Here is a 24,837-nt window from a genome sequence, read left to right as displayed (position 1 = left end):
GATCCAGCTCCAGGGATTCTACGTAGATATTTTGAGCTCTTTCATGGCCGACCACAAGTTGCAAGCTCTCCTTCAACTGTATCACCACTTGGTCATCGTTGGCCTCTGACTAGCTGTTGGCATGGTGCACTTCATTGCTGTATCTGTCACCTTCCAAACAGAGTTGGTGTCGTACTCTCCTCTCAGCCCTGCATCAACAACATCAGTGATTTCTCCTCTGGCGATCCGCTGCCGCACCCATTGGACTATGTGACCCCTGTCAGGGTTTTTAAGCACAGCCGGTAGGCCTGTTATCAGCTCCAAGAGAACAACCCCGAAGCTGTATACATCGCTCTTTTCGTTCAGCTGGAAGGTATCATGGTACCTACATAACAATGGTATTAGTTTCCATAATCTCAAATAAATCTAACATTAGTTAACTCATAAATGTTGCATGTTAAACAGGATATGGCTTTTTTAATCTCAGGCACCAAGGCCCAACCGGCCTTCTAGTAGGCACTTCAACTGAGATGCATCAAATCAATGCATCAGCTTCGTGTTCCCTGCAAAAAGGCTAGAGAATACTGGTCCTCATTTTACAAGAGCACAAATGCACATTTTGCACCACAAAATACTATGCAGCATTTGATAGCCACCATCAATAGATGGATAGCCGTTAAATAAGATGGACTTATGTGTTATACATAGCGCATCTGTTTGATGGCCATCCATCTATTCATGGCAGCTATTGAGTGCTACATAGCATTCTATGGTGAAAACAGTGCACTGCAAAGGATCCTAGGTAATTTTACATGCCCTATAAAGGATCCTAGATAATTTTACATGGCTTACAAGTTTTACCTTGTTTACTATGAAAAAGTGGTGCCACGAGCAAAAGTAAGGAAATGTGCAAATGTGTTAGGATCTTTCATGGTATAAGTTTTGCATGTGGAGTGTGGTACAATCTCAAATAATTGCTATGTCATCTATTTCGGAGATAGGTAGCTCTCATTCATTTATAGAATACGATGAGATATAGTTAGTGTGATACACTGTGCATCATGGTGATAGAGAAGAACCATCCATCTCCGAAATAGATGATATGATAGCTATCCATGATGCTACTGCATCTTATAATTTATGGTGCAAAAGTTGAACCAAAGAGGATCCTATTTTTGTGAAAATCGACTGTGGCTAGTTATTGAATCATACTCAGGATCTATGTATCCTGGAGTGCCCCCGATAATCTCGGTAGACACATGAGTGTGATCATCAGTAAGAAAAGCCTTTGACAATCCAAAATCTGCTATCTTGGCCACCAAGTTTTGTGATAAGAGGATGTTGCTGCTCTTCACATCTCTATGGATAATAGGTGGGGTACATCCTTTATGTAGATACTCCAGCCCTGTTCACCAAATTAATCTTTAGCAAAATGATAAAGATTCCTATAATAAAAATATATAGTTGTGAAGGAACAAATAGTGTAAAATTATGCTAGACCTAGTGCGGCATCAATTACAATCCGAAGCCGCTCTCTCCAATTTAGGATTCTGCCATTACCATCTTTATCTGTAAGAGATAGTATTAGACAAGTATGTATGTATATATGTATGTGTGTGTGTGTGTGTGTGTATATATATATATAAGTGGAGGCTTGAACATGTGCAATTACAGTAATGGACTATTAACTACAAATACTCAGTTACATGAAGAAAGATAAAAGAGGGGGAAAAACAAGAGGCAAGATAATATGACTTAATAGTTTTATACCTCTTGTAATGAAATACATTAATTTTAATTGTTCATAGAAGCCATATAAATAAATATATACATACATATATACATATATATATTTGTGTAGAAAAGGATCATATTATAGCTACTGTAAATGTTATAAATTTACACCTTTTTTGACTTAATGATGGAAGTCAGATATTGATGATATGAATTATTAGATATGATTTATTGTTTTAAACTACTTACACACTAAAAATAATATAACTTGAAAACCTCTAATTTATGTATCAAGTGATAAATACATGCATTAATATTTTGTTTTATTTAAAATATCCAAATTTTGATGACTTGATGTAACTCTTGGATTTGCAAGCCACATGATTTTGTAATGTAAGTAGCATAGAGATAATAGATTGCATCCAACAACTCATATTATTGATGAGGAACCGTATCATATAATTCAAAAAATATGTAACCTATAACATTTGCACCAAATGTAAACTTGAACATTACCCCTTTTTTATTTTTGATGTTTAAGATGGAGTTGACAGCATCTGTTGACTTCATTTTAAGCATCTGTTGACTTCATTTCATCTGTTCTCCCTCGCTCCCTCTCTCTTTTCTTTTTTTTCTCTACCTCTCTTTTCCCCTCTCTCTCTTATCTCTCTCCAGTTTTTCTTCTTTTTCTTGATAAGACTGAGTTTTCTTTATCGATACATGCCGAAACAGCATGATACCGTATTATGCTATCAGCCAGGTACCACCTAAAAGATTTTTCCACTGGTTTACCTTTTTAAATTAGTAGTTGGGATTGAAACATTCTGCTAATAAATTATATGAAAATGATGCTGTGGAAGTTGCTTCAGTTGGTTGGCACCTCCTCCTTGCAGTTGGTATGTACGTTTTGGATTTGAACCCAAATATACATGACATTCCTCATATATATTTCTCACCATTTTTTCAGAAAGATTAATTGCTACTACTTAACACCATATATTGGAAAGTGCACCTCCGTACCTGTAAGATGGTCTTTGAGACTTCCTTGGGCCACAAACTCATACACAAGTCCGAGGCAATTATTATCCTTGCAGTAACCAATCAAAGACACCAAATTTCTGTGATGAACCCTTGATAAGAGCAAGGCCTGCAGCCAGAAGTAATCAGGATGTTTCATTCACAACCTATTAGAATCTCAAGTTAGAACGACTGTGGCATCCTAGTATTAAAATAGTTAAGAAGAACATACCTCGGCCTGGAACTCCTTGATTCTTTGCGCCTTGGAATCACTAATTTCCTCAGTTTGAGACTCATTGAACATACTCTCTTGTGCCGATGTTCGAGCCCGCAGCTTCACTGCGACTTCGATGCCGTCCTGCAAGCGGCCGTAGTAAACAGTCCCGAAGCCACCTTTGCCGAGGACCCGCTCAAAGTTATTGGTGATGGTCTTCAACTCTAGGTATGTGAAGCCATGGTTCTCTGGTGGAACGGGTTGGTCTTCGATGGATGTTGCTTTTTCTGGTTGTGCTTGCAAGGACAGTGGTGCTAAGCAACATGTAATTAAAGTAGTCTGTGAGTTGCGCAATGCTTTGCATGCATGTTTTTGTTATGCTATGCCTCTAGCCTTTTCTTGCCTTCTCATTTTAATATCACTTAATGAAATGTGATGGCCTCATGCAGACATACATGCTTAAAAGAAGATTATTTATTTGAATGGCCTCTACTCTTAGAAACAGTATTATAAAGAGATTGCAAGACACATGCTATTTTTTGGATTTCTTGGAAAAAGGAAAAATCATTGTCAAGTTCCTACACCAATTTTCATTTTTTTTTTTTGGTTTTGATCATAATAAGGGAGACTAGAATGGCCACCCAGCTTTTGTCAAGTGAAAAGTAATTTACAAGCAGATTGAGATAAGATGGTAGAAATACAAAATCAAAGAAGAAAATAGAAGGAAAGGGGACCCAACTATCTGAACCCTCAATGGGCAACACCTTAAAGAACAATCTCATCGGAAACCAGCCAGTTGACGTCTCTGATTAACCACATCAAGAATATGCATCCACTTAGGAAAAAGGAGAGATAGAGCATAAAGGTACGGACCTCCATGAACCATAATGTTATTAGAGAATGAAGAACAAGAAAAAGCTGATCTAATGCAGAAGAAAAGTGGCTGAACATGAAAGTAGTACTCTAGGTCAGAATGGTTTGAAGGCTTGTCTTCCATGCTATCATTTGGAATCATCTTAGGCACAAGCCTCATCATTTTCAGAGCAAGTTCAAGTGTGGCATTGAAGAACTGAGAGATTTCAGAGGTAACAGTGTCAAGTGTAAGAACAAGATCAAGGGTTGCAATAGAGCTCCAAAGAGAAAGGACTGACACTCTAAAGCAATAGATAACAAACCTATTGTTACCCATCCAAAGACCTATAACAAGATAGAATGCATCTGATTCTGCTCAAAATCTTCCAAAACCAAATAGATCTTTAAAAGAGCAATGCTGAGACCAATCACTAAACATAGAGATACCTCTAAAAGTAATGGTAGATGCAGGCTGAGACTTATGAAGGAAGATAGTACTGGAGTTCCTTTCAGTCTAAATGCTCCAAAGGATCGCTGCAATTAGCATTAACAGGGATTTATGCAGACCCCTTTGAGAATGCGAGGGAATTCACTTGATGGGAAGGGGTGTGGGTTACCAGGAGGAGCTAAGATTCCCCACATAGACCACAAACAGTCCCATATAGGAGAGATGGAGCAAGTAAAGAAAATATGGTTCCAGAGTTTAAGTCAGATCATCACAAAACAAACAACCCCCAAAGTATCTTCTACATCTTTTTAAGACAGATCTCACTGGTATTTAGTTTGTTGAGAGCAGTGAGACACATGCATGAAGCATTTGATCTTAGATGAAATATAAAGGAACCATAGGGATGACAAGATATTCGTTGCAACAATGATACCATGTCAAACTTATAATAATCCAATCGAAAGTCGAGAATTGGTGGGCCAGTGTGGGGTGCCATCACGGGAATCGATGAAATACATGGCAATCGGTGAAATATAAGTGTTCTCATTGGGTTATAAATTTGACATGGTATTACTGTTACAATGAAGTTTTTTTCCATAAGGACATGGCCAACACCCCTTAAACTCTTCTAGCATTAATGAACCTACACAAAGAAGCGGTAGAGAAGTTTCTAGAGCTATTTATCTTGAAGATAAGATTATCAAGTTTGGAATTGATATGGAAATCATTAAGGACTTGTTTGATTCATAGAAAGAAAACTTTTTAGAAAGTTACTTAGTTTATAGAAATATAATTTTAGTATATTTGGTTGACCATGGGAAGTGGCTTATTGCAAAGTAGCTTATATTTAGTTGAGTGTCCATTTTCTTTAGAAAATTGTATAAAATACCTATTATACCTTAAATAGATATTTACAAAAGCATCATCATCATTGTTTTTGATTTACAATCTTAAAGGGATATTTTTGGAAAGAAATAAAGGTCATCGATTTCTATCCCATGGGAAGTCCCAAAACTCATCTCTTTCTTAGGTTTCTACTTTTCATAAAATGTGAGAAGTGTCTTTCTATGGAAAGAGCTTTTTTCATTCTCTCCTCTTAAAACTCCAATCAAATAAGAGGACTCATTTCCACTTTTCAAGAACTACCACTTCTCCCCTCCATTTTTCGCGAACCAAACGAGTCCTAAGGAGAGAGTGTAGCTGATGCCATTCAGCTTGTGCCTGTAAGGATAGAATTGAGCTACATTTGAGGTTCCACAAGTGACTTTGTGAATTGAAAAATTGACTCACCATCAGCATGAAAGATAAAAATTTGAAAGTAGTGTTTTGAGAGGGACAATGATTAACCATACATCTTTCCAAAAGAGAATAGAGGTACCTTTACTCATGATAAATTGAGTCCTATTCCAAAGAGGAGAGAGAATTAACAATATCCCTCCACATGGGATACCAATTCCTATTTTGTTTTGAAGAAGCTGAGAATTTAATTTAATTTTTTTTTTTAGAGTGCATACCAATAGTGAAAGTCCTCTAAGAGGTGGGGCTCCCTTTTAAAAAAAATTTAAAATCCATTTGAAAAGAAAAGCAATGTTAAAATTATTAAGATCTCTAATTCTAATCCCTCCTCCATCTTTGGTAATGCAAACCTTATTTCAATACACTTTGCAAGAAAGCCCATTAACATGATTCATGCCCTTTCATAGAAAAGCTCTTCTTAACCAGTCTATCTTTTTCTTTATGACCCATGCTGACAATTTAAAGAAAGACATATAATAAATAGGCAAGGCTGAAAGAACATTGTTGATAAGAATAAGTCTTCCTCCAAAAGAAAGGAATTTTCCTTTTCATGCCTTAAGTTTGACTCAATTTTTTGGATCAAAGGTAATGAAACTGATTTAGAAAGATTTTCGAACTTTAAGGGAAGGCCTTCGTACTTAAGAGGGAGGGGAGAAAACTTGCAGTTCAGAAAGGCTAACTAATCCTCAGAAAAGACCACATTTGGATTGATAGGGAAGATTGAGCATTTTTGGAAATTGATTGATAAACCAGGGACCAATTCAAAGCTATAACGAATGAACTTAAGAGTAGCCAAATGGTCCTTCCTAACTATGGCAAATATCAAAGTATTATCCACAAAATGTAGAAATTAATTCCATTGAAACAAAAGGATGTACTTAGCCCTTCAAACAGATTGCAGTGGGCTGCCTTATCGATAAGTTTGCCAAAAGCATTAGTAACAATAATAAAAAGAAAAGATGATAAGGGATCACCTTGTCTCACACCCCTGTTGCATATAATCTAATTCCTAATATTGCCATTCGTATTAACCACCACTTTAGAAGAAGAAAGAACATTTTTGATTCATTGAATCCATTTAAGAGGGAAACCTTTATGAGCAAGCAATCGCAAAAGGAAATCAAAATTGATCTTGTTGAAGGTCTTAGAAAAGTCTACCTTACAAATGATACTTTCCAAAGCTCTTTGCTGGCAAAGCAGAGAACTTTATTATCACAGATGATATTATCCATGACTAAGAAACCTTCGACATAGGCAGCTTGAGGGTGATCAACCAAGAGATGTAGGAATGGATAAAGGTGGGTAGCTAGGACTTGGGAAATAATTTTGATGCAACCATTAATCAACCTAATTGGATTAAAATCCGAAGGAGTGTTTACAGCCTCTTTTTTATGGATGAGAGTAAAATATGAATAGTTGAGATGAGAGAGGCTTAATTTATCTTTGTGAATCTAATTGAAGAGGGCCATAATGTGATTATTGATAAGATCTGACAAATACTAATAAAAATAGAAAGAGAACTCATCTAGGCCATTAAAACTGATGATGGCTTCTTTAACTTCTTCAGCAGCAAAAGGGGTAGCCAAAGCCTCAAGATTTAAGGTAAGGGATGGAAAAGCTGATCTCAATCGAGATTGGTAGGGACATCGGTAGAATTTTAGAAGATTCTTAAGAAAAAAGAGGTGAAGTTCAAAATATCCTGAGCAACCTCAAAGGATTGCTTGTTCCTTGAGAGGTGAGAAATTCAGTTGATTTTTTGCTGAAAATTATCAACTTATGAAAATAAGTAGTATTATTATCGATCACCTTAAGCCATTTAACCTTGGCACCCTGCTTTTAGTAAATCTCTTCATTTTTATAGAAAAGAAGCAGCTCTTTTCTAAAAGCGGTTATATTTTGCAGCTTCAAATCAGATATAGGGCAGGTTTCTTCCTTACAGTCTAATGTGACGATTTTACTAATTAGAAGATTAATTTTCTTTTTTTTTTTGGCCCTTTTAGCTATCATAATTTTGGCACACCAAGATTTAGGTGCTGCCCTGATCTTCCTCAACTTGAGCACAAGGGTGGCCGTAGCATCATTGGTTGGAAGGATGGAATACCAAGCATTTGCCAGAACTGCATTGATGGAACCATGAAGTAGCCATGATCTTTCCAGTTTGAATGGACCATTTATTTTATGAAGGAGTTGACAGGAAGAAGAATAGGAGCATGGTCACAACAAAGATTCATAGGGATCGATTGCTTAGAGTTTGGACAGAGGCATCTCACTTAGAAGAGATAAAAAAAGGCCTCAATTTAGCCATAATAGGTGGATCCCTTCTATTTTGAGGGTAAAAAATTTATCTAAAAAAATATATTTTTTTGGATAAGTATTTCTCAGACAATATTTAGATAGGTAAATAATTTATCCATTTCTTTTATGTATTAAAAAATAGCTTAGAAATTTATTACCCATGTTCTTTTGCATTACTTGTTTCCTGCATAAGTTGCTAAGATCTATCTATATTTTTCATAATACATCTTATTACACAAATATTATTATAAATAATAATATAATATAATATATTATATTATTAGAATAATATAATAGCTTGTAATATATTATATTATAATAATAATAATATATAATAATAAAATATAATATATTATATTATTCTAATATTATAATATATGATAATAATATATAATAATATAATAATATAATATATTATAATAAATATAATAATATATTATATTAATATTTTATAATAATATTATGCAATATATCATACAATGTTATTATATATAATAATATACAATAATATATTATGTAATATTAGTATATAAAGATATTATATTATTATACTATTATATAAATATTATTATATAATATAATATATTAGAATATATTGCTATATTATTATAATACTATTATACTATATCATAGTATAATATAATATATTATATTATACTATGTTAATACCTTATATTAATATAATATAATATGTTATTATATATAATAACATATTATATTATTATTATAGTATTATATAAATATTATTACATATAATAATATTATATATTATAATATAATATATAATTATATTATGTTATGTTAATACTTATATTAATATAATATAATATATTATTGTATATAATTGCATATTATATTATTATAGTATTATATAAATATTATCATATATAATAATAAACTATGATATATTATAATATATTATTATATATTATTATATTATTATTATAATATATTATAATATTTTATGTTATATTATATTGTATTATGTTAATATCTTATGTTAATATAATATATTATATTATATTATATTATATTATTATATATTATATTATTATAAGGTTAAGGGTATATTAGGAATGAATCAGAAATGTTATCTTTCCGGTTGATGGGAAAATGATTTAAACACCTCCTAGGTAGATAAGATTTTCTCCCATTTCATAAATAAATACTATTCATGAGAAAGTAATTTATTCATCTTGAAAAATGTGAAAATATAAGTAAGTTGGTCAATGAGAAAGTTGATCAATTTTCTTATAATATTGACTCACAAAAGAATAGGCTCTCAAGAGGAAGGTCGATTAATTAAAAGAAGTTGATGAGATAACTGGAGAAATCCACTATGACTCGATGTGGCTGTGGATCACTGTTGCACTGATCAAGCTTATAGGTAGCATTGAAATCTCCACCAATAACCAAAGGACCCAAAAAAAAGTGCTTTGATTTGAAAGAGTTCCTCCCATAAAATTAAGAGGCTTCTAATCATTATCAGAAGGACTATACGATAGTGAAGCTCCAAAAAGAGTTCAAAAGATGGTCAAACTAGTTGATAGAGATAGAAAAGGAAAGAGTTTCCTTCTTCAAAAGATTGAAATGGGCTGAATTCCAACCTAGAAGGATTCCATTGGTTGAGCCGATGGCATTCAAAGCTAACTAGCAATCCACTTGATCTCCAAAAAGAGATCGAAAGTATGGAGGGAGTAACCGAATCAAGATTGGAATCCTTGACTCGCAGCAACACAACCAGAAGAGATTATTAAATCCGAACTACCCTTCTTTTGAAGGGGTTCACCAAGCCCCATAATATTCTAGCATGAAATGGAAATATGGGAGAAACTCAGGCACAAGATGAGAGAACCAAAGGCAGCTGGATTACTGGGCCTCTGCCTCATCTCTCTCTTTTTCCAACCCAAGAATTAATTGCAGAATTTTCTCTACCTCTGTGTCGGACACAGAGAAACCACACTGCATGTCTTGCCCAATGAAGAGGAGTATCGTGAGACAATGCATGAAGGGTTCCCACAGCATCACTTGATATATATATATATATATATATATATTTGTGTGTGTAAAATTCCTAGTGCAATCCTTTTTTTCTAGTGAAATCAATTCATTGAAGCTGCGCATGCTATTGCTCTGACTCTAACTCCTAGTTCCTTGGCTATTATTGATGCTAAACCTTTTGTTTCATTTTACCATGTCTTTGAGAAGAATTGCATGCAATTCTCCTGATTATCTTTTTCTTTTTTAAAAAAAAGGGGAACCAAAGTTATCATAAATAGATTAAGCACAACTTAAATGAGTCAACAATTGGTAATAAGGCTAATTGGTGCTATAACCCTAAGGGCTTGCTCTTTGGAAGGTCAAATCCTAGGTAAGCTAAAATTAGAAAAAGAAAAAAGAAATATTATATTAGTAGGGGGTCCATGATAAAGCATAACATTAGCCATGGCAAACTGATTGATATACCCAGAGAGTGCTAGACCTTGGTTTAACACTTTACATAAACATGTTTAAACATGGTTATGGCATGCATGATAAGTCGTAAATAGATGGTTGCTATTATCATTGTTTTAGATGCATAATGCATGGCAAAACAAAAGCATATGCAAATTGCATAAAATGATGCTCTTCATAAGAATGCATGAATGTAGATATGATTCTTGACCGCTGATGTGTGGTGTTTGGTACATCTAGGAAAGCTATAATCACGATCCTATGATAGCGTATAGTGACCTAAATGAGATCATCATGGTTAATATATTAATCATAATATGACAATAATATGATTAATAATATATTATCATATAATATATAATATCAAATATAATATAATATTTCATATACAATATTGATATATATATTAATGGTATATTGATATATCAATTTTTTTTACTAAATTAAGAGGTATTTTTTTTTTGTATTTCAATTCAAGCTCACTGTCTCGGGGTGATCTTGGATTCCTGACCTCGACAATGAATATCTCATCACTAGGTTGGGAGGTGATTTGAAGAGTGAGGGTAATTTGAAATCATTGCTACATAGATTCACCATGATGCAACCAAACATGGTGATCTCATCACCTTCACCCATATCACCTTTGATCTTGAATAGATCACCTCATACCAAATGCCCCTTATATGATTAATTTGCATCCAATTATATAAGCTACAAGTAACCATAGTTCAGACTTTTTCCTTTGACTACTAACTCACATGGTCGGGTTGGTGTTTTTCTCATCCTTTGGCGCCGTACCACCACCACTATGATCGCCAATAGAATTATTGAAGCAAGAATCGCTGCAATGACGACAATGACTGCAGTAGCAAGCGTCTTCTTTTTTCCATGATCATCTACGCATTCGTTCCCGTTGGTGCACAGACCCGGGTTATTTTCCGTCCTAGCATAGACAAAGATCCTCAAATTAATATCAGAATCCAGTGTGGTTATAAAGGAACATTTTTTTTCCCCTATAAAGTAGCATGGGTGTTAATTATACCAAGAGTGAATTGGATACTGGATAATGAAGCAAACCTTAACTCTAGCAAGCCATTTTCTTGCTTTTGACGGAGAGCCATTGGGATCGACCCATCGAGTTGGTTGTTTGATAAATTTCTGAAAGTAGAGATCAACAATAGTAGATCATCAATATTCTACATGTATATCTGGCATATGAGTTTCCAACAAGACTAGCTTTTTCTTTTTTCCTGAGAAGTAACAGAGACTAGCTTAAGCTTACAGCATGCGAAGGGATGACAATCCTGACAGAAAATCTGGTATCGGACCCACGAAGTTATTGTTTGATAAGTCCCTGAGACACAAAGACGTGATGATATATGAAGGATTCTATTGACATAAAAAATTGCCATCGTAGGTTGGTTGTAAATTTAGACTTGGTTTATACCAAACTTCAGACTGAAATATCTTCTATGTTAGAAAAGGATGAAGACATGCAAGTATAGAAGCCTTCTTGCTCATGGAGAGAGAGATAGAAAGAGAGACTTGGCAACATTCGGGTGGATCTCTGCTCAGATCCATTCAAATTTATATTAGACAATAAAAGTTCCATTGATGATCCAAGCTCTTAAATGTAATCTACTATATCTAAAATATTTACAAACTAAAAATTATATGATTTAGAGATTCTAGTCCATAAATTATATATGTTTTTTGATCACTTGATACATAGACCAAGAGTTTCTAAATCACATAATTTTTGATCTTTAAGTATTTTAGAGATAAAAGATCACATCCGTTAACTCGAATATTCAATGTAGGACTCTCATTGTCCAATATAAATCTAAATAGATTTCAATGGAGATATGCTCGAGTGTAACAAAGTCTAGTTCTCTCTTTGCATATTTACAGAGAAAGAGAGAGATCTAAGTCCTGTGAAACTATTTCATAAAAATTCATTGATATCTTCTTTAAGAAAGCAAATTGACTTTGATTTCTACATGATTTACGTTACTTTTGGTTCTATTGTAACAAAAGATTAGCTTTTTATATGAAAAAAAAACTTGTATCAATAATTATGATCCTACACATGGACAATTCATCAATATTTTATTTATTTGCAATAAAATATTTATTTTGTGCTTGGATAAATAAAACTTATGTATATGGAATTAAAAAAAGTGAAAATTATTACTACACTTGCAAAATGTTGACTTTAAGTCCCTGGCAGCTAGGTCACATGGGCCAATTATCTGTATTATTCATCAAATCCTACTTTCTAATTAGCTTCGCAATTTCTACCTCGAGTTGGGATCCTTTATACTTGGACACACACACATACACACACATATCTCTGTGCGTGCGCGCGCACATGCATACATACATACATATACTTATACATACATACATACATACATACATACATATATATATATATATATATATATATATATATATATATATATATATATATATATATATATATATATATACACACACACACACACATACATACACACACACACACACACAATATATAGGGAGTTCGGTTCCAGATCAAGTTTGCATCTGGCATGGATATAGGATAGAAAAGGTAAGAAGTAGCCAATCCTAATCTCAAAAAATGTATATGCATTATGACCAACTTTCCAATAAAAGATTAGAGATGTTCTACAGTCTACCATTATAAACATTTTTATCCATTAAATCTCAAATTGCAATAGTCAGTCTAATGTGCATATACCATGCTTGGAAAGTTGTATTATCAATTTTGCTCAAAAAATTATATTATATATTTACACATCATAGTCTATCTAACCCTTGTAAGCATACCTACTGCAAATTGAGATATAATCGAGTAATGGGACCCCTTTGTCATAGAGATTGTAGATTAGAACTTTGACAGTAGTACCTCTCAGTGTTTGACCTCTCTGATATTAAATAATAGCATTTAATCATTATTTTCAATTACTTAAGAAAAAAAACTTAACTGCTCATGTACTGCACTTGACTTTCCATTTCTCCCATTGGAGATTGAGATTTTAAGTGTATGTTGTGTAATGAGATGATTCTTTTTTTAAGGACCACCTATCCAAGATCGACAATCAACACCCAATTCCCATCTCTGGCCATTCATTAAAAGAAGAAGAAGAAGGAGAAGAAAAGGTTTAGGCATGTAGAAGATCTGTTGTTACATGAAATCATTAAATGACCATACTTCCAAATTTTCTTATCCCTTGATTACCAACTTGGGATTTTTCTTAATCCTTATGTAACCAAGTTGGCTAGAGCATAGGTATCTGGCACCACTCTTTTTCAAGGGGTACAGCAAAGATTTTTCGCATATAACTTAAACCTGTGAGTGGTAGTTTTCAATACTTACAAGTACTCGATGGCCTTAAGGTTGTTAATGGCATCAGGTATGTTATCGTTCAAGTTTTGCGATGACAGATTTCTGCAAAGTAAATGAAACAACACAAATAGTTTAGTCTTCATATTATTAACATTTTGGAATTTGAAAAAACATCGAAGAGGCTTACAAGGATGTTACTCTTGAAGGATTAGAGGCAGAAAAGGTACAGACTATGCCTTTCCAAGTGAATTTCTGCGGAGCACATGGATCGCCTTGCCAAATCTTGATATCATACAATTTCTTGAGGTCCATCATAGCACGAACTAGCATGTTCACAAGGGAAACAAAAAGCCACCTCTAATGCTATATATATAATGCAGTCCCGAAAAAAATAAAGCAACATTGTTGAGTCAAGTCATGCTGAGAGCATATATATATATATATATATATATATTTGTGGAAAAGTAAAGAGAAAAGCATCTGAAAGGAAAAACTCAATCACATTTCTTATATTAGTATGCTATTTTTCACTATCTAGAAGGTTGAAATGATCCTTATTAGGAAAAAGAAGAAAAAATTATCCAAAACAATCAAATATAGCTGGATATCTCAAAGATTTAAGAAACTGTGTAAGGTCTTTCATGTGAAGGATAACCACCCGGTCGTGTCCTAGAGAGATTTTGAGATGCATGATTAAGGGTGGTCATGCCTTGATGGCAATGAATCATGCATGTCAAAATATAATCAGATGATCATCCATGTATGAAAGACTGCTCATAAAACAAAGGATATATTACTCAGTTTTCCTACTTTCTATTATTTAATAATATTATGTTTTTAGAGAAGTAGTGATATTTGATGCTTTCTTTTTTTTTTCTTTTCTTTTTTTGGTTTGAAAGAGATATTAGCCCTACTTGAAAGTTGAGGAACAATATACCATCTGTTATATCGGATGCCAAATCTGGCAAGGAAAGAGTAGTATAGACCTCCAGGGCATTGAGGATTGGAGGAAGAATGGAATCGGCTGCCTTCGTTAGGCTAATATTAAGCTGATTAGAACTTTCAAGCTCAAATGTGAGGGTTATGTGAGTTGATAGTAAGTAAGAAGGCCGAAAATTCCTCTGAAGAACTTGCTCGTTCATAATCACGTCGATTAATCTTGTCTTGTTCGGAGGGAGGGCTTCAAACTCTGCGAAGTGCATATACCAATAGCATATGGGACGAACATATCCGCTTTGAGAGGCATATGCAAAAAATAGCAAGCTGATATTGTTTATTGGAGTGACCGCGCTACTCATAATGACGGATGGCACCTGGAAGGCATCCCCATGATCAATTTGGATGGTCTCTGAAGTATTTATATCAAGCCAGGTACGTACGTTCCACGGCCACCAAATGCGATCATAGGTGTCATTTGGATACCTATTGATTAGCAGTTCAATGTTAAAGAAGTCATATAATGCAAGTGCATAATTTTCACCACCGAACTTGAAGAATTTTCACGTTTGCATACAGTCTCATGGATCTTTGGTTGCAATACACGCGCACACAGAGAAAGTAGAGCTAACATTAGAAATATATCTATAAAGAGTAAAGCTATATATTGGCACTCATACAATAGTTCTAAAAATATTGTTCTTGATTCAGTGATTGAGGCCCCACATTGATAATTCTAATTGTTGGATATGATCTAATATCTCTAAATTACTTATCATAAAAAATTATGTTGTTTGGAGTTCTTTGCCTATGCATCTAATGATTTGAAATGCATAGTTTAAAAAACACAAAACATGCATCATGTTCTCTTTCTAAATATGATTTTTATTTTCCATACATTCATTTTTACTTTTTGATATGCTTCGGAGCTGACCACAGCTGATATATATGGCAAAAATGAACTAGAGTTTGCCATGAGTTTGCTAAGAAACCTTCATCTTGGCCAACCATCTTTTGCCATATGGTTAGTCCAAGGATGTACAGAGATGCCCAAAGCTTTTGCCATCTAGCTAGAGTTGGCCCATGATGATAAATAGTTTTTATAACCATAAAATATAAGGGAATTAGAAAATGGAAGAATCACCTATACAATATCTTACGAACATGTGAATGATTATCCAAAATGGTCAATGTCCCAAGATTTCATAGCAACAAATGCTGGCTTTTGCCTATATAAACTAGCCCTAGGAGGATTCCTAGTCGAGGTCCCAATTTTGAAGTTTTAACCTCTTCATCCTAAGTGCTCTAAAGTTTCCATCTCTTTGCTACTCGCACGGCACCTCCACTATTTTGTTAGGAGTTATTTGACTTAAGCATCATAGGATTTTCTATCAGACACTCTCCAACAAGAGAGCTTCCCTATTTATAGTATTTCAAGGCCATGTCTGATGTTGGAGTAGTCATTCATTCACAATCTCCTTCCCTCAGCCATTGATTAGGTGCAATCAATCTAATTGTGACCATATTTGAGCCCCATCAACCATCATCAATCAGAGAGGGAGGCACATCGAGATCTCTGACCAATTCTTTGATCTATGCAATGCCCCATTGAGTCCTCAGCAAACCATCTAACTTGATGGCCAGAGGTTGGTGCTAAAAGAAGGGTCTTGATCCTATTATCAGAAGTTTTATCTTATCATTAGATGTCATACCATTAGATGCTATGATATTGTACTATAAAGATAATAGTTCATAGCCTTTGCTAAGGAGCCAAGGTCTCACCAGAAGTCCATGTATATAGAGCAGAGATATACGCGATTACCTCAAGTAGAAATATATGAAGATAAAGAGAGTCGACTCTATATAGAATGTGGTAGGTCCAAGTCACTTAGCCAGCTAAACACTGAAGTCTATCCTTAGAAGATGGGGCTCAGGTATATAGCAGATTGGCTTTAGTGCAAGTAAAAGTTTGTTGGATGTGTATCCTAAAAATCAATCTTGACTGACACATACTTTTCTCTAGGGTATGTTTTGTATTTGTTGGATAGTCTTTATAACTAATCATGTCTTATGTGTCCATGATTTGTCCTAAAAATTAACAAAGATGATTTTGTATATTCTCAAGGTGTTAAAAATTTGAGACATACATCATTAGTGGTTAATTTCTAAATGCTCCCGATCGAAGGATCATTACGGAAGACAGTGATCAATCTATTCAAGATCGGTGCACATATCACCTCCCTTTGGGATAGATGAGTCTCGAGTCTACGATGTAGAGATACTGGGATGAGAGTGCAGGTGGTTGTTAGATAACAACTTACACTGAGCGTAACTAATATGAGAAATTACTTGGATGTCTACTCACTTATCAGTGATCTTTCTCGATGCTGCAGTAGTGTGATTAGTCTTTTGACCTGCGATGTGTTGGCTATTCATAGCGAGGCTACTTAGTTTGACTGCATGTTCCCTTGGTCCCTAGCCATATGAGTCTTTGCTATGTATATTGGCTATTGTAGGTTCAAGTTCACTGTTTGGAGTAGGATGCACCTAGATAGAATCTATCGACCTTAGTAGAAAATGATAAGTCTTATGTGATCTATAAGACTTAGTTTAGAAAATCTCTAGCCAGAGTAAGTGTGAATACTGAAAAAAATTTTTATGAGATTCACAGATAAACTCGAGTCGAGCCAATCTAGCATATGACTGACGATGGAGTTTGACGAGTTCTCCATGACCTCCGTTAAGTTGGGACTCACGATAGAGGGATTGTATCACACGATAATTATACCTAGAGATTCATTTTTCTATTCTACTGGATTGCCACTACATGTTGCTAGATGTCACTGGTGGATTGTGAGAACTCACTAAGATCATTTTTGGATCAACGATCTTTGTTGAGGTGAGTTAGAATCATTTCAGTCCATCGAAAAGAGTTTCAATGATACCATGATAGAGATCACAGTATGTCTCACTATCAGACAGAATAGAACCTGAGGGGTCACATACAAAAGGAGCATAACCTAATTAATGGCTTGAATTATATTTGAATTATCAATCAGATTGATAGTTTAAATTTTAAAAACTGCTAATTTGTAAGCGTTACAATTTTGGCAGCTGCTAATTGTTAGCACAAGGGACTTAATTATAAATATTATAATTTTTTTAGAGCTGATTAAATTATAAATTAAATTTTAATTAATTTAAATTAGATATAATTTAATTAAACTTAATTTAATTTAATATTAATTAGATTCAATTATCCAAGTCAGATTTAGATTTCAAGCCTGATTGAATCAGGCTTGAAGCCTTTTTGAATTCGATTCGTTTCGGACTTGATTTGAATCTGATTGAGGCTCTATTTGAACCAGATGAATCATGACTCAGAGAGCCTAAAGTTTTTGAGACTTTTTCTCTAGAAATAATGCTAAAAGAAGAAGTGGAGCATTATTTTTCTCATCCTTTTTTTCTTAGCACGCGTGAAAGGGGAGGGAGCGCCAATAGTTAGCGCTCTGCCTTATCTAGAATTTTTTTCATCCAAATTTTTTTTATTTGAATTTGATTTAAAATAAGATAGAAATCTCTCTAATTGGGGCATGGAAGATTAATTTTGTGTGACAAAAAAATTTAGAGAAGGTGGGACGTGCGCTTATTGTGAGGAGATTTCTTTTTTACAATACATCCTTATCTCAATGCCCTTCTACCCCTTTGATTTGGATTTAACGCCTAGGATCAAATGGGATTTGATCTTTTAAGGAGTTAAAAAGTGGTTTTATGAGTGAAAAAAAATGGTACGATAAAAAAAAAGTGGGCATGAGGCTTTTGACGTGAGAAATGTGTGGGTCTTCTTTATAACATCATCTCTTCTTCCCTACACCTCTTCCTCCCTTCTCCACTTCATGTCCATGCCCAGATCTGATAAAGATCAAATCTAAGAAGAGAAAAGAGAGAGAAGAAGAGAAAAAGAAAGGTTCTTCTTCTCTTCATGGTGATCTGGTTCAAATTTCGATGGATCTGCGCGAAAGAGTTCGCGCAGCGATCTTCTTCTTTAAGATCTAGAAGAAGAGATCTAGATCCAAGGATGAGGAACGAGATCTGTTGAAAAATATATCCCAAAGTCAATCGTCAGTCTGTTGATGGTTGTTCTATTTGATGTAATTGTATATGATTTAATTAATAAAATATCTATTTGCTAATTTTCATCATAAGTTTGTACATCTTCTATATCAAACTTCTGTATTATGATGAAAGTCCTTAGGACTATTTTAAATCGATAAAGAAAGATTTATTATTTAGTCCTTAAATGAGTTCATGACCAAATGATATGCTATTACGAGGATGATAGACATATCAAGTGCAGGTCATTATGTACCATATATGTTGGTTATCCTCTTAATCAAGGAGTGTGGAGATACTGGTATGGCATGCAGGTGAAATGTAGGAGTATATTTCACTGAACGTGATCAACTCTAGAGCACTCTGCTGTCAAGAGTCACTCCAAAAGGATATAGGTATAAATGTTCCTCCGACCTGTGATCACCAGGTGATTTGCAAGCAACTCACTGTACTTTGATATCGGACTACCTAAATTTTTAATTCAAAATCAGAAGATTTTTTAGCACAGTCAAGTACTTATGAAGTCAGTACATGAGTCAAGATGAAATTAATCACTCCAAGAGATTCGAGAGAATGCTTGATATTTTAATTTAGTAAAACCTTGGCCAGGGCAATCATTGTGAGGAGTCACAGGATTTATCAAGTTGAGACACATAATAGATATACTGTTAAGAGTTGACAGTTTTAACTCTAAGTCATCCTAGCATTAAGAGTCAAAGGGATGAATTATACGGTAACTATATCCAAATAGGTTCTTGAGTGTTGCTTTGCATACATTCAACCTATCTGGACGTCGGGTACCATTACTAGATGGTTACTTCGATTGGTACAGAAATTAGTTCTTGTGCTATCGATTTATGTTCGAACCAATGAGGTCACACATATTAAATTTTTTTTTTCGATCATATGGCTAATCTAAAGAGTCTCAATGGATGGAAACTCTGGTGAAGAGTCCCACTGGATGGAGACTCTGCTGAAGAGTCCCACTAGACGGAGACTCTAGAGAAGAGTCCCACTAGACTTGGACTCTATTATTAATGAAGGATTAATTAGTGATTAGATCACTAATTAGCTCAATTTGATTAAGCATTAAAGTTTGGATCAAGTTTAATTGAATTGGATTCAATCAGGTCAAGTCTGATTAGGTTATGAGATGACCTAATCGATAAGGGAGAAATGATCCTGATTTGATCGGATCTATGGCTCAATTAAGTTGTTAATTTGATTAGATTTAATTGAGATTATAGGAGCCTAATTAAATTAGATTCATCATATTTTAATTGATCTAATTGGATTAGGTTTGAAAGAAATCCAATTGGTTAAACCCTAGAGTCCCAAATAAGTGGGACTCTCTCCCTTGCGCCCCCCAAATTATCTCACATCTTTTCTAACCAGACAAAATCAGTTTGTGCATGAGAAAATAAAAAAATAACCTTTTTTTTGTTGCCCATTAAGGAAAGGAATTGGTTGATTTTGATTTGAATTTAAATTGATTTGAATTTCAACCTAAAATCTTATCCATATCCTTCCACACATCGGTAGTTTTGAAGGTGCCCATTTTATGTGAGAAAAGAAAATCTTTTTGATAGTTTTTTATGTCTAATTTTCTCTGATAAGTCTCTCTTTAAGTCAGATAAGGGTGAAAAAAAGTTGGAGTCAAATTGAAATTCAAAATAGTTTGAATTGCAACAAACTCAAACCCTTATCCTATCTTACCTAGTTTGTGCGACAACCATAAAAAGGTCATAATTTTATATGCCAAACATAGAGAGCATTTTACTATGAGATATTAGAGAGAAAGAAGGGCCAAAATCCTTCTTTGGGATGTGAGGTTTGGTGGGTTTCTTTTTTTCTTTGTGTGAACAAAAGAGGAGATCGTTCTCCTCTCAAGTGAGCAATCTAGAACTGTTCTAGAGTTTTGGATGAGAGAAAAATCAAAGAGAAGAGAGTGTTCATCAAAATTTTCTCCATCATCTAGTATCTCCTCTGATCTATCTTCAACATCAAAAAGATCTGAGGTGATCAAAAGAAGAGATCAAATCAGATCTGCCATTAGAAGCCGACTGCACGAGCTAGCACTCCCGCGGAGGGCTAATCGATCCGAGGACTTCATGTGGACCATCCGTAAAGGCCGGATGTTTGTGCAGCTGCGAGCGATCAGAGAGAACTTCTAGATCTATATTCTCAATTATGGAGTTTGACTATCCATGCTCAGGTATTGGGTTTGAAATTCTAGAAGTGGTAGATTAAATCTATCACTAATTATTGTTCTTGTTCAAACGCTTGTAATTTTAGATTCAAATTTTTATGCATATAAATTTATATTATAAATCTATTTATAAAAATTTTAAGATCAAATTTTATGCATATATTTATAAATTAAATATTTTAATCTAATATTTTTTTATTAAAAAATTTTTGAAATGCATGTATGAAACCCCTACGCGATCCTACAGTGGGCTCAGAGCCAGGTTGCTTATAATATGAATTTATTCTTGCATATAATCTAATATTACATGCATTTAGATCTATAATTTAGTTTAGATTAGATCTAATATATGATATTGAGATCTAAAATTAATTATAGATCTGATCTATCACTAATTGATGTTCTTGTTCAAACGCTTGTAATTTTAGATTCAGATTTTTATGTATATAAATTTATATTATAAATCTATTTACAAAAATTTTAAGATCAAATTTATGTATATATTTATAAATTAAATATTTTAATCTAATATTTTTTTATTAAAATTTTTTTGAAATGCATGTATGCAACCCCTACGCGATCCTACAGTGGGCTCAGAGCCAGGTTGCTTATAACATAAATTTATTCTTGCATATATTCTGATATTACATGCATTTAGATCTATAATTTAATTTAGATTAGATCTAATATGATATTTAGATCTAAAATTAATTATAGATCTGATTGTACAAACTGATATAAGGTTGTCCTGCTATAAGGTTTACCCCTTACAGTGCAAAGATTGTCCTAGTTTGTGCTGATCTTTATATAATCTGATTTTAATTATTTAGATTAGATATAAATAATTAAATTATCATCTGAGTAATATAGTAATCTGATTGGATAGATTCTCATAGTCATCCGATCATAGGAGAAATCAGGGTATCACAACTCTATTTGCCCATTCGATGGGATCTTCTACGGTGTGTAGGGGTGCTGTACGGTCTTTTCCATGATGATGAATAATGAAAAAAAATTTAAAATTTTATTTTAGATCTGAAATAATATATATTAGATCTAAAATTAGTATTTTGATCATTAAATAATTGATTATAAAAATATTTTATAAAATTAAAAACTATTTTTAAACACTGAATCTGAACCCATATCAACCTAAAACTTAATTAAAAATTAATTGATCTAGATTTGAGAATCAAAGATCTAAGGTATTAATTTCATAATTCATGGGTTAATGGGTTAGCTCGAGTCAAATCTATTTAATTGGGTTAGACCTAGGATAAGAAATCATTGATAATGGATCATATTAGTAATTGATCAAATCTAATTAAAAGTTAATTCTAATTGGGTCAATTTCTTCTTTTGATCAATTTTAATAGTTATAGTTGATCAAATCCATATCTTTGATTAGACCAATATGGACTTTGATTGTGGCTCCATGTCGAACCTAAGTCTATAAGTTGATCAAATTGAAAGTGACTAACCAATTGGTGTCTAAGGTAAGTATGACAGCTTTGATCGGTGGTCATTAATTGAGAGCTATTTGCATAGATTGAGTCTATGTCGAGTTAATGGCATATCCCTTCCATCGATCTCACTTATCTGACCAACATGGTGAATCATATTTTGATTAGATCACTTAATGATTGGACTTGACCCATGCTAATTAGGAAATCAGTATGACTGATTTAGGTGCCTCTAGTTCAACTTGTCTTGAGTCCTCTTTATGACTTGATGAAGTCAGTGGGAGGATTCATGACTGGTTGGTTGGACCAGTTCATACCTAATATTCTTTAATCTGACTTGGTGAAGTGAGTGGGAGGATTAAGATTAACTAGTCAAGCTTCTTCTCATCTCTCAATTCAACCAATTAAATCTTTTAAAATTGTTAGGTCTCTAAAATGAAATAGTTATGGTGATAATTCGATCATAGCCTTCCACTAAGTTAGATGATAATGAGTCCAACAGTTTCGATGATCATTGGAGGTGCCACATGCCTGATGCTCATCTGACTATCGAAATTATCATTCATGATATATTGATTTAGTTGTATCTTTTTCATGATGGTTAGGTTGGCCGAGCCACACTCGGGCCTAGTCACTCATTTGTCAGATGTACTAAATTCTGGCATGTTAATGGTTGGACCTAATTAGAACTTTCAGTGGAGGTGCCACACACCTGCTGAAGAGGTGTCTGGGGCAAAATTGAATGCTAAAAATTATTTGGAGAAATAATTGGTTAAGAATCTACCCATAGATACATAAGGGTTGGCCGAGCCACACTCGAGCTCATGTGCAGTCCATGTGGTTCTAGTACCCACTAAGAAATTAGTGTAATTTCTCGAATTGAAGGTAGAGGCTATCAATTCAAATAAAATAGTGGAAGAACTTTTAGGCTAAAAATCATATTTTTAGGCTTAATCAATTTATATACTAATTAGATTTTGATTTTTTTTTATAGTTATGGCCATCACCTTGTCGCTCTGATTACTATTAGATAGTGATAAATTAATGAGATCAAATTTTAATAGCTGGTATCGAAAGCTCAAAATAGTCCTAAAGCACGAACGGATCTTGTATGTATTGATAGATCTGACATCTGAGGAGCCAGCTTCGAATGCGCATAGCACGGTCAGAGACACTTATCAGAAGTAGCTCAATGATTGAACTACAGTTCGTTACATTATGATGGCGGCAATGAATGATGAGTTCAGCCATCATTTTGAGAATGCTAAGCCACAGGACATGTTGCAAATATTGAATGAATCTTTTGGCACAGCCGACGACGTTAAGAGGCACAAAACTAGTTGTGCCATCTTCAATGCTCGAATGAGGAAAGGAGCGTCAGTCATCGATCATGTACTGTACATGATCGAGATGATTGAGCACTTATGCAAGCTCGGCTTTTCTCTGTATGAGCAATTGGAGAAAGATGCTATTCTGAACTCTCTGTCCAAGTCTTACCTCTCTTTTCTTACTCATTTTTGAATGATAAAGCCTACGATCAACTACCATAATTTGCTGGGATTGCTGTAGAACTTTGATAAGGATCACCAGCTCCACAAGGAGTCGGTGAATGTAGTAGGAGGGTCTTTTTCTGGACGTTGATCTTTTAAGAAAGAGAAGAAGAACAAGAAGAACAAAAAAAAGGTGCAAAATGCTGGGGCACCCAAATCCAGTCAGACCAAAAAATTCAAGGCCGATCAGAGCCAGACGGAATGCTTCTATTGCAAGAAGAAGGGACACTAGAAGAGAAATTATCCTCAGTACATTACCTCCTTAGATCCAAACAAGTCGAGAAAGAAGCAAGTTGTTGCTGGACAAGATAATTATATGATGACACCTTGTAATTTCTCAATTTGTGATTCTACTACTTGGATATTAGATATCAAAAATTTTTTTAATATTTACAATTCGTTGCAGGGTCTGCAGGTCAGTAAGATATTTGAAGAAGGTGAAAAATTTCTCAATGTTGGAGATGGAAGACTAATTCTAGTTCTAACGTTAGAAATTATTAAACTTGTATTCAAGTCAAATATAATTGTTCTTAGTGAATATCATTTTTGTCCTTCTTTTTTATTGAACATTATTTCTATAGGCCTCTTGGCGATGTACGGTTATAAAATTTTAATAAAAAAAAAATTAATTTTAATATCATTATGAATGGTGTTAATCTGATGAATGGATAGCTAAACAATGATATTTATATATTGTCACAACCTGTTAGTATAATATACACATCCAGCAAACACCCTAGAATTAGTGATGTCTCCGATATCTACCTTTGGCACTGTAGATTAGATCATGTTAACAAGAACAGAATAAATAGGTTGACACAAAAGAAAATCTTTGAAATCAGTGATTATAAATCACTTCCAACCTGTGAGTCATGTCTTCTTAAGAAAATGACCAAGTCACCTTTTACTGAAAAAGATAAGCGAG

General features: G+C 33.9%; 1 protein-coding gene across 1 annotated transcript in view; it reads right to left on the bottom strand.

The window, feature by feature from the left end:
• LOC114913797 (probable LRR receptor-like serine/threonine-protein kinase At1g05700) overlaps window positions 1-24,837 on the bottom strand; it is a 45,270-nt gene that overhangs the window by 422 nt on the left and 20,011 nt on the right. The window contains 12 exon segments of the mRNA XM_073252815.1: window positions 2-90; window positions 93-364; window positions 1,192-1,384; window positions 1,480-1,548; window positions 2,734-2,860; window positions 2,963-3,258; window positions 11,048-11,232; window positions 11,367-11,447; window positions 11,572-11,643; window positions 13,672-13,743; window positions 13,829-13,964; window positions 14,579-15,063. Coding sequence (XP_073108916.1) covers window positions 2-90; window positions 93-364; window positions 1,192-1,384; window positions 1,480-1,548; window positions 2,734-2,860; window positions 2,963-3,258; window positions 11,048-11,232; window positions 11,367-11,447; window positions 11,572-11,643; window positions 13,672-13,743; window positions 13,829-13,964; window positions 14,579-15,063 — 2,077 coding nt within the window.

This window comes from Elaeis guineensis, chromosome 1 (assembly GCF_000442705.2).
Source record: "Elaeis guineensis isolate ETL-2024a chromosome 1, EG11, whole genome shotgun sequence".
In the NCBI taxonomy this organism is placed as follows: domain Eukaryota; kingdom Viridiplantae; phylum Streptophyta; class Magnoliopsida; order Arecales; family Arecaceae; genus Elaeis; species Elaeis guineensis.
The sequence above is the reverse complement of the archived record's forward strand: the minus strand, read 5'-3'. Positions and strand labels throughout refer to the sequence as shown.